Source organism: Larimichthys crocea, chromosome X, assembly GCF_000972845.2.
Source record: "Larimichthys crocea isolate SSNF chromosome X, L_crocea_2.0, whole genome shotgun sequence".
NCBI classification, from domain to species: Eukaryota; Metazoa; Chordata; class Actinopteri; family Sciaenidae; genus Larimichthys; species Larimichthys crocea.
In genome coordinates, this window is record NC_040020.1 from 293575 (window position 1) to 305241 (window position 11667).

The 11667-nt window shown below is 43.7% G+C and overlaps 1 protein-coding gene across 1 annotated transcript in view; it reads right to left on the bottom strand.

Annotated features, from left to right (window-relative positions):
• Nucleotides 1–11667, bottom strand: part of LOC104931506 (thyrotropin-releasing hormone-degrading ectoenzyme) — a 175634-nt gene that overhangs the window by 15798 nt on the left and 148169 nt on the right. The window contains exons 11-16 of the mRNA XM_027283348.1: nucleotides 10293–10381; nucleotides 7984–8117; nucleotides 7838–7893; nucleotides 1570–1717; nucleotides 1331–1434; nucleotides 525–632 (exon numbers count right to left, since the gene is read on the bottom strand). Coding sequence (XP_027139149.1) covers nucleotides 525–632; nucleotides 1331–1434; nucleotides 1570–1717; nucleotides 7838–7893; nucleotides 7984–8117; nucleotides 10293–10381 — 639 coding nt within the window. The remainder of the gene's footprint in view (nucleotides 1–524; nucleotides 633–1330; nucleotides 1435–1569; nucleotides 1718–7837; nucleotides 7894–7983; nucleotides 8118–10292; nucleotides 10382–11667) is intronic.

Below are 11667 nucleotides of genomic sequence, written 5' to 3' on the forward strand. Positions count from 1 at the left end.
AGTGTGGGAAGTTTAGCGGGATCTATTGGCAGAATTAGTCTCTTTAAATATGTATTTATCAGCGTATAATCACCTGAACAGCTGTGTTGTGGCGTACCTCACTACTAGACGCCAATAAATCCTAAACACTGGACCTTTAACTGAACTAACGCCGACGTGATCATGGAGTAAATCTGGTTTCCAGCCTGCAGTTCTGTTTCAGTCTCTTTAAATTCAGGTTTTTAAGATGCATGACTTCAACCGAGTAAAGATTCAAACCTGAAGGTGTCTTTAGACATAAAGCAACACACGTTTTCATCTTCAACAGCCAATGGGCTGAGCTTGTCTGTGAAGTTCACAGAAGAAGTTCACCCACGTCCACCTGTAGCTCCAATCAAACACATCTGCTGCTTCTTGGTGATGTGTCAGTTTCAAATCGTCTTCCTCTGGGCGGAGGTGACGGATGGAGCGATTATTTGAGAGACTGATTTACCAACAGCACCGTGTGTGTGTGTGTGTGTGTGTGTGTGTGTGTGTGTGTGTACCTGTTCTTGTTGCTGGAGATCCAGTCGGAGATGTAGGCGACGGCCTGACGGTGGCACTGTTTGTTCCCGAAGCTACAAGCCAACATGATCAGCTCCCGCTGTAACTCCCTGAGGCGAGACGGAGAAGAGGAAAACATTAAATCTATATTTATGTATAACATGTATCTGTCATCAAACACTCGAGGGAACACGCTGACACTGAATTAATCTCAACTCATCTTCATACGAGGGTAGTCGGTGACATCACCCGCCTCCAGATCAGCCAATGGTGAAATTCAATCGCAATACCCCGATTTCAACCAGTAGAGGGAGGCAGCTATGCAAATTTATAATAATATGTAGTCTGAGGCGGTGATGTGACGGACTTAAAGTTTATTTAATAATCAGCCGATCATCACGTGAAACAAATGACACACTTTCAGCTATGGTTCCAGAATTTTACCGTAATAAAAATGGCATAACCTTTTCTAACAATTACGGTAAAAGGATCTTGGTCATGTGGATTTCACATTTAAGGTCGGTAGGTTTTATTCCTTATTTTAAAACGTCTTTGTGTTTTTACGGTAAAAAACTGTCAAACCGTGACCATAAGATCAGACGTAAAATATGCCGTTAAATATTACGTAAATATTAAATAAAATGCTGCTTCGGTTTGTGGAAATTCCCTGAAAAAGGTGTGTAGATAAAGAAAACAACACAGTCATACTTCATGGCATGTTTTACGGTCTTTTACCGTTATGGTAGATTATAGTCCTCCGTGTTATTAGTATGATAACAATGTGTGTGTTAGTGTGTGTGTTGCATACTCAGTCTGGTAGGACGCCTGCAGGACGTTGCCCTCGTTGCCTGGGCTGTTTGTCGGCCAGCCCATCTGATGGTATCGTGATGCAACCTGCTTCAACACATAGTCCTAGTAACACACACACACACGGTTAAGTGTTAATTAATAGACAGCCAGCTGTCAGCTCGCTGTGCTCACACGGAGCTGACTGATTGATGGACTGAAGGACGGATTCAGATAGTAATTGATTCATCAGGTGTTTACACTGAACAGGCTGTACTCGTCCGTGCGGTCCAACAGTTTGTCCAGCTGGTAGAGCGCTCGGCTGGCGGAGTGCCATGGCAGGAAGGACGTCTCCTCCGGCAGATAGCCAATCAGCTGCAAGGGAATACCCTGTGGGAGGTACCCAGCCCTGAGACAGAGACACAGAGACAGATTTATATTAAACACTCGTCATCATTTTTACTACGCTGGAAAAGATAAACAGAGAAACTTTCCCGTGAGTTCAAACCGGACACACGGAAATCCACTTTATTTATCTCTGTAGCACCTTTCATACAGAGCTGTAGCCCAAAGTTCACAGTTCTTAAGGTAACAGAGCAGCTGCATGAAAAACTAGAGATTAGAAGAAAAGTAAAGAGCATAAAACTACAACAACGAAACAAAAAAAGAAGAAAAATTAAGACCTATAGGGTACGAAGAATAATTTGCAGTAAAAGTAGATAAATCACTTCCAATGCCTCTGAACAAACAAACTTATAATATATCACAATGTTCGGTTACTGTAACGCCCACCTGACGGCCTCCATCGCGCCATCAACCAACCCAGAAAGTCAAAATGTGCCAGCTGCACCTGTAGCAGCTCAAAGTCCATGTAAAGTCAGAATAAAAGTTCATCAGACCAAAGAAGAAAGTGTCATTAACCACCCAGCCAAATTTGAATGATTAAAAATATCAACAAGTTTATGAAATCAGGTAAAAATGAATTCTCAGCTCCAGGACTGTGGGGGCGTGTCTCTGCTCAGGGTGGCCTCAGCGTGTCATCGAGCCGCCTTTTAAGGACCGCCCACAAAATCCTGAAAACTGTTTGAAACTCCACATTTCAGGAATATATCGTACAGGTTCATATGCTGTCTTTCCTCTGCTTATGTAAATGTTTCTTTGTTTGTATTTTTGAGCAGTTTGTCGCCGCGTACACAAACCTTTACCGACAGTGCGGAGGTGATTTCTGGAACATTAATTAAATTGAATGCCTCATTCGGATGTACATTTGCCCTTTAGCCCTCAGATGCTCTGTGCGGTGTGTGTGTGTGTGTGTGTGTGAATAAACTACAGTATGAACGCATTAAGAAAACTTGGCCTCTAAATGCCTTCGGGGCTATTTAGCTGCCCGGGTTACAGCCACCGCTTCATGAATATTAACAAGCTTCCTTTGTGCATTCATTAACATTCATGATGTTTTTCGGAGGGGTGGACAGCACTCACCTGCTTCCTGCATCGACCTTCAGCTCCACCCACAGCTCATGAATATTAATGAGTCGGGCAGTCGAGGACAGGCGGTGAACTCGGAGGAGGTGATGGTGCTTTTATTGGTTTCATTCGGATTGTTGACGCTCGGCAGCAAGACCGAGGAAAGAAAGAAAGATGAGACCGTACGGCGGACTGAGGCCGAGCGCTGACCTTTACTGAGGAGCTGTCAATCAAAGTGAGTGACAGACACACAAAAGAAGTGAAGGGTTTTAAATGTTTGAGACAGACAGGCGGACAGACGGGCTGAGAGTGAGACAGAAGTCCACAGAAAGTTAATCTGTTTCAGATAAGACTCTGAGAGAAACTCCAGACCTTCGTATTTCCATAATCTGCCTCGTATCCAATCCAAACAACCTCCACACGCTCATCTCCATTCCCATCATGCACCTCGTCTCCGGGACATTACCATAATCCATCCAGTTTGGCCCGAGACTTCCTGTTTACGGCTCTTGATGCGACCAGACACGAACGAGAGGAGGATGGAGGATGGGGTCGCCACGGCAACAGCATCCACTCATTGATCTGTTTGCCTGTTTATTCGTCCGCCGGCTTCAGACTTCAGACTTCCACCGTCACGCCGCACCTCATACCAATGTGAGGCGTCGTCATGGCAACGACAAGTGTCCAAACAAAAGTAGAAGAAGAAGAAGAAGAAGAAGTGTCTGTCCCCGTCCCCGTCCTTGTTTTTCAAAAAGTATGAAGCACACCGCGCAAGAACAACGTCCCCTGTATTCATCTGTCTAAAAAACGAAAGAAATAAAAATCTATTCAAGTCACATTTAAAAGAGATAAAGAGTAACAACAATAGCTGCTCTGACCTGATTACAGCTCCTGAAAAATGTCAAAAGGCCTGAAAACTTTAAAAAGTTTTAAAGAGCAAAAAAGAAAAACTGGAAAATCTCTGAAAACTTTAAAAATAAAACCCTGAAATACAAAAATATGAAATATTCTTACAGCATGGTGAGAGTTAGAGGAGACTGACACCATGTCTACCAGCAGCTCTGCAGCTCACTAGTTAACAGACAAAAGAACCACAATGAAAACAACAATGTTCTCTTTGATGAACCGTCACCGGGCCGGGACCGGGCGCTTCCTGGAGTCTTCGCTGGTTCCCCGTCAGCCTCATGTTGGTGACATAAAACCTTTAAAACCGACACCAAACATCCAGAAGTCATTAAGTCAGAACTTTTAGTCTGAGGAACTATTTTCAAAGAACTTAAAGGTTCCTTCAGTCCGTTGTTGTTGTTGTCTGCTGACGCACGAGAAAGTGACTTTGTTCAAAATATTGAGTGGAATAAACCGCGAGGACAGAAAAGTTCCCCCACCTGAGCAGGAACTCTTTGGGAACTTAATTTAGACCCTGGCTCCTGCGGTGGAAACAAAGCTTCACACTTCATCAACTTCATCAACAGGAGAAACATGTTGTTGTTTCCATCGCTGCTCTCTTCGTTCAGATCACATGTTGGACCAGAGGAGGCGTCTCGCTCCTGCTCCTCAGAGGATAAACCTCTGCACACCTTCAGAGGACGCGAGCTTTAAACTGTGAGTCAGGTTGTTCCGCTCACACAGATTAAAGATTTCCAATGTCCCCTCTCATTACAGTCCGTGTGTGTGTGTGTGTGTGTGTGTGTGTGTGCGTGCGTCTCTCTCCCAGTGCCTTAACGAGCTCATTAACTCGTTAACTTTGTTAAGGGCCAGTTAATTGTTTGTCCATTAGCGATTAGCAAAGGCTCAGTGGAGAGCTAACGAGGGACTGCTGCGGTCACACACACACACACACGCACTCACACACACACACACACACACACACAGAAACAGAGGCGACATCCATCACTGTTTAAGCGCACACTCACAGAGACACAGCCATTTATTACTGCTAAACTAGCTCTCTCTCTTACACACACACACACACACACACACACACACACACACACACACACACACTCCTGGCGCCACCAATCAGCGTTTAGCTCCGTGTGAACTGCTCGAGCTTCGGCCAATCGAACTGTGAGCAGCAGCGTCGCTCAAATGAACTCAGAGACTAAAGATCCCTCAAACTGTAATCGATTACTTCTGATCAAAAAGTAGCGAGTCGACAACTTTGCTAACAGCCGAACATCAACAAGGTGGGTGAAACAGTTAGCGCGTTAGCTTCCAACCTTCAACCTACTCTTGAGTTTCCTCGCCTCTGCCATGATGTCTGGCAGAAGCTGCTGAGCTCGGCTACACTGCCATCTTACCAGGCTCCGGTTCTAGCACAACACCAGGACCCAAGTTCAAGTCCAAGTTACATGATCTGAGCACCCAGTCCAGACTAACATGAGCTAACAGCAGCTACAGCTGTCAGCAGTTTACTTCACTGTCCATCATAAACTCTGTAAATCACAGAGAGTTGAGGCGGAGCAGCCGGAGGACATCAGAGGGAAAACCAGAAAACATTTCCTCCATAAAATATGATCCAGTTTCACCAGAATCAGTGAAATAGTTGCTGCTGTGTGACTTAGTGCCGTAAAGCGTTACGTACTTCTCCCGACCCGGAGCCCAAAGTTACATAGAGTGAGAACAGACGTACGAATGACAGAGACACCGTTCAGCTGATCACAGGTCAGTGTGGGTCAGCAGGAGGTCACAGACGAGGACTACCAAAGAAACAAACGGAAACAGAAACCACTTCTACGATGACTTAGTGTCTTTGTCTAAGAGCGTTTTCCGTTGCCGCCACCAGGCTCTGGAATAAGCTCCCCGTCGAGATGCGTCTCGTTTCTGACCTGGGCCTTTTTAAATCCAAGCTAAAAACCCACTTATTTAGGATGGCTTTTAACACCCAGTAGTATGATGACACTTTTATTATTTCTTATTCGATTTTGTTGCACTTTATTGTTTTTATTTTGTTTGTTTTTTTACCTGTTGTTCTCGTTATTTATTGTCTACTGTAAAGCACTTTGGTACACCGAAAGGACTGTTGTAAAGGGCTGTATAAATAAAGTACATTTACATTTACATTTAGTGATGTTCGGTGTAACCATGGCGACAGATGCAGCCTTCTGCTGTCAGCGTGAATATTAATGTGTCTGTTTCTGTTGTTTTTTCCGTACGGATGGAAACCTCCCGCTGAGCTCCCAACTCATCGACACACACTCACTGGAACAGAGGATGGAATCGCTGCCGCTCATTCAACATGACAGAAGACAGACGGCCGAGAGAGCGAGAGAGCGAGACACAGAGCGAAGAAAGAGGCCGAGGAGAGCAGGGCAGACTGAGCTACAGGCTCGGTGTCACCATAGATTTAGGTTACAGTGTTTAAAAAGCTTCAGGCTGAACACACACTCCTCTGTCTGTCTCTGTCTCTCACTGATCGCTCGTCCATCACGCCGTCTCCGTCTGGCTCAGGTTGCTTTTGAATTCTCTTTCCACACCATTTCTTACGTAGGTAGTCCGCCCTGAATGCAGCGGCGTCAGCGGTCAGATGGAAGTCAGAGTCCCGAGTAATCCCAGGCAGACACAGCTGTGAGAGAACAGAGCCTCGGCCTGAAGAGAAATTCTGTTATTCAACACATTTCTCTGTCCATTGTTGTGAGCGGCTTTGTGTGCAAAGCACAAGCAGTGAATGCAACAACATGATTTGTGTCTGCAAGATTCCAAACCAAGCCAAAATAAAATGACAAACGCTGAACAGCTCCAGGAAGAGCAGAACCAGAGGAGTCCGACTGAAACTCGTGTGAGTAAAAACCTTTTAGATGGATGATTAGAAGATTTAAAACACGAGACAAACAACAGCAGAGTCGCCCTGTTGTGTTTGCTGTGACTGACGTTTGAATGGACGTGATGAGAGAACATGAGTGGAAGATCTCATGATGGTTACCTGCAGGAAACTCATGTGCTCACTCTCTTTCTACAAGAAACAACAGGGCCACACACTTATTTTTTATTTATTTTGAGTGAAGCTGTTCACAGTTTTTCAGACCTTCCACTGAACAGGCAAATATCTTAAATAACAGACATCGCCAAGAACCTTCCTGAGTTGATTACTCATGAAGCAATTATTTTTGGTTTTCTGAAATTTAATGTTTAAATATGCAAATGAGGCATTATGTAACGCTAACTCTTCTGAAGTCAAACACATACACTTTTAGATTCTGGGTGGTTTTTTTTCGCCCAATAGTTTCAAAAGAACATTTTATGGAAACAAAATACAAAATCTCAAAATTGACTAGTGCATGAAAGAAACAAGGTTTTGCCTCCAATCAGACTAAAGAACAAGCACTTGAGGTGAATTCAGTTAAACTCACTGTCTGTCGGTGTTCTTACTTCCCAAACCTCTGAACTGAAGCTGAATAAATAAACAGTCATAATGGGCAGAAATATGAGGACACACGTCCACCTCGGCGGTCGTAAACATGCACATCTATTGGAGGATGTGCAAAGAAACATGAAGCGTCTAATCCCTGAGCCACAGAGTTGCACTTATCTGCTGGTTATGGATGTGGAGGAATGAGCCGCTGGCAGAGCTCCATCCCTACACCTTGTGTGCGTGAATGTAAATTTATGCCAAAGGTTTTAGCACGTATAAAACAGCATATAAACCTCTGCACATATGGCTGACTCTGCCAGTACAAAAGAGGCTCCTGGATTCTGTCGGCTGAACGCACGATGACAACTCTGAAATATATCTGTCCACTCGAAACACTCAGTCCATCACAGCGGACATATCTGTGGGAGGCAGACTCGTCATCGGTCCCGTTGAACAAAGACACGCTCCGTACTGCAAAGCAAATTACGAACTAACAGAAACAGACTGAAACAATGGATGAGGCCGGCTGCACCCTCCCCTGTGTCCAGATATTTCACACGCTGACAGCTGAGAGAACAGAAAACTCCGATCATTTGTCCTCCACTTTCTGCTGTTATAATAAAGTGCCCGTTCAGCCGTGTGTGTGTGAGGCCTGCTATCAGCCTCTGGGCAGATAAAACCAATATGTTTCGTGGTTAAAGGAAGACTCACTTGGCCAGGTTGAAGGCATCATCGATAAGGCCTGCCCTGTTTCCAACGGAGATGATCTGAAACGGAGAAAGGAGACAAATATCAGCAAGAGAGACTGTTTACAGACAGACAGACAGACAGACAGACAGACAGACAGGCAGACATACTTGAGGGTTGGTGTGGAGCTGCTGGATCAGCAGTTTCCAGTTCTGGAGGTCGTAGTTCACACGGAAGTAGCCTGTCTGGTTGATGTTGCCCAGCAACCAGGTCCTATCATCCATGTGACCAATCCTGTGGGTTTCTGAGACAAAACGAGACAGATGAGTCCACAGTCTGTCCCTGACAGAAAGCCAGGATATTCATCTAAGGTCATCCGATATGCAGACGCCGCCGCTCTGTTCTGTTGGGTTCCTCGCAGAACTTTAAAGTCTGCATGACACTGTATCATTGCTTTTCTTTTTAATTGTGGAATTTCTGGTTGAATCATATGAATATATAACGAAGAACTGGATGCATTATTGGAGATAGGGTTCTGTTCATTCCTATGAAAGCTGCACAGGAAGCCAAAAAAGTTCAAAACAGTGGTAAACAATCTTCCACATCATGCAAACTTCTGGTTTTATTTCATCTCTTGATACATTTCATACAGAGCAGGTTTGGACTGCACTCATTGCTCTAGTTTTTTACAGACCCAACAGTTCCCACCATGAGCAAGCACTTGGCGACAATGGCAAGGAAAAACTTCGAGCAGAACCCGGCTCATGTTGGACGTCCATCTGTCCAGCTGGGCCTCTGATAACTTGAATGATGACAAACTGATTCAATCACAGGGCTTGTCTAGACTTTGTGCAAATGTTATTGGAGCAAATGGATCAAATTCTGATCGTGGACGGGTCATTTTGTCGGGGTTGTGACACCACCACACCACAACTGATGGGTTGTACTTTTTAGTTCAGTTGCGCCTCATTCTTGTCGCATGGAGATTATTGAATTGTAAATGTCAACATACTAATTGCACTTACAACTTTGTATCTCAGGTTTTCTGAAAGCTTATGCATTTCAAATTTGGTGTTGAATGACACAAACGTCCCTCAAAAAGGCAAAACAAATACAGATGCCTCGCAGAGCTGAGGTTTTTCATCATCTTTTCAACATCTCTGCAGCCGTGCGACCACTTTGAGTTCTCTAATAACATAAATCAATGGCAAGTTGATGACATGGAATCTGTCAGCAGCACAAAAACTCTGACCTGACTGGTATTTTTACTAACGTGGACAGGTTTACAAAATGTAATTCAGCAGCAGACGCTACCTTAAACGCCTCTTACAGCCGTCACGCTGAAAGCAAAGTTGGTGTTGATTATAGTGGCATCACAGCCTCTCACATTAAAAAACATCTCTGAGGTTGTAAAGCTTTAGTAGAACCGTTTGTAGGATCTTTCAGACTTTGTACAAGAAAACGAGGAAAATAACTGCTGACCCAAGTTTGGCTCACTTCCTCAACTTCCCCACTTCTTGAAATTAAACTGTCTTGAAGTCTAGAACTTCAAGAGTGCCTCCATTCACCGTGCACCTTGTAAGCAGGTAGAGTTCTAAGTCCGAACCTGTCAACAGATGTTAAAAAAAACAACAGAACCAGAGAGTTCTCTTCTCCAAAACCAGAACCACTGACAAAAACAGAGCAGGGGTAGTCGATTATGATTTCAGGAGGTCCAGATAGAGAAAAATGCTGACGTTCTGATCCAGAACGAGCTTTATTTTGAAAAGAAAGTTCTCTTCTCCAAAAACCAGAACCAGAATTATCTTTGTTCTGAAGCATAACCAGCCTCATCCCTCAAAACCAGAGGCGATATCTGTTTTAATCTTAATAAACAGACAATTTATAATACAGTCTAAGTATTACAGTACAAAAAAACAAAACACAGTTTTAGGCTCCAAAAACAGAAACAAATGAAGCTTTACTGAAAAGAGTTTTAATCTCCATAAACCAGAATTATCTTCACGCTTAAAAACCCAAAGCAGAATAAACTGTAATTAACAAAACAAAAAGGAAGCTGCATGATCAAAGAAGACCAAGCTTTATTTTCCTGAACAGCGAGAGACTTTCATTCGCCAAAAGACAAAAATAGAACAAGTGTTCTTCAGAAGACTGATCCAGAGTCTACTCTCCAGGAAAATACAGCAGACACAAAGAGCTTCATTCAGAAAAGAACTGATCTTCACATCAGAGGGTCGTGTTAGAGAGAGATCTTTATTCTCCAGAACTAAACAAACAGAATGAAGTTTACTGCTGTGACGCACCTGTGAATCCATTTAACACTAATCAAATAATGAGATAATTAACGTGATCATGAGCTAGTTTGCTCTGTTAACCCAATGAAATCACCTCAAGGTAACGTCTCGTTATCTCAAGCGTGACGAGATAATTCAAACGAACTTTTATGGAGATGCTCGGTGTCTTGGTGTGCTACTCGTACCTGTCCTGTTGTTGATCCAGATGAGGCTCTGTGAACAAACGCTGGATGCATTTCCCACGGCGACCGTCAACGGCACCTGCCACTGTAAACTACAGAGAGGGAGAGCGATGTCAGTAATGGTCGGTGGAATTGGATTGAGGTTTATTGCCTCAGTTATCAGATAGAGAGACATTAGAGAGAGAGAGTGATGGTCAGTGATGATCGTTCAACATCAGTCAGCTGGAAATGGAGCGAGCGACACTGACGCCGTTCTCGAGAGAGAGAGAGCGCAATCGCTGCAGCAGCCAGCCGGCATCATTCACGTTGGAAGTGGCTGAGGGTTATTGTCTTTCTCTGAGAGCCAGAGAGGTTAAATGTGCTGTCCAGAGAAAGCTGCACGTGCTGGTAATTTATTTTTTCTGACCTTTTCCGATCAGCTGGAAGATAAATCAAAGCTCATTTACCGCCTGAGTGAATTCCCCGAACGATCAGACTCATGAAACCTTTTTAAAAATCAACTGATTATCTGCAAACTGCATCTCGGCCGAGCTTCATAAAAAAAAAAAAGAAAGAAAAAAGGCTGTTTTCCTTTCCGAGAAGTCGATGACACAGTTGAGATAAGTGGTTTTCGAATAAGAGCGAGATCGACAGATTGACGTCGGAATATCTCGGCTTGTTTTTCTTCAAGAAGATTAAAAAAAAACACTTGAAGAAAATTGTGTTCTGTCATGACTGATGTTTTTTATATAGTCGGGAGAATCAGAGAAGCTGCACAATCGTTTAATTCTGAATTGTAAATCAGGTCCATTCAGTCACAAAAACACTTTCGCAAGATTTCGCCTCCGCTCCTTCTGAATCTTCCAGAGTTACACCTGCACAAATGAAGAGTTTGATTCAGACACGTGAAATTCCCTCACTGCCACTCTGACAAAGCTGGAAACAGATAATCGTGAAACATAAATAAACCAAGTTTTTTCAGTCTTCCAACAGTCACAGAATAAATCTTTAATTTACGTTGATGAGAAAATGCTCACGTTCAGGTTCCTCAGCATATTCTAATTCTCGTCTATATAAACGTTATACAGTAAATCACTGCTTTAACCCGGCGACACAGTTCTGGGTTAACGTCACCCAGTACCACAGTTAGTGTTGTTTTTATATTCCTGTTAATAACAGATGGATGTTTGTGTGTCCGAGGTTACACAACACAACCACAAAACTGTCACAGATTTACTGTCGGCTGTAGAAAATGATGCATACGACACATTTAGAAACACAGAAGACAAACAATCAGTACAGAGCAGATCAGCTCCCGCTCGGGTAAGAGCCCGCTCAGATGAAGTTATAGCTCTAATACTTTTCTGCCGCTGCGCTCTGTGAATGGAGTTACTGCAGA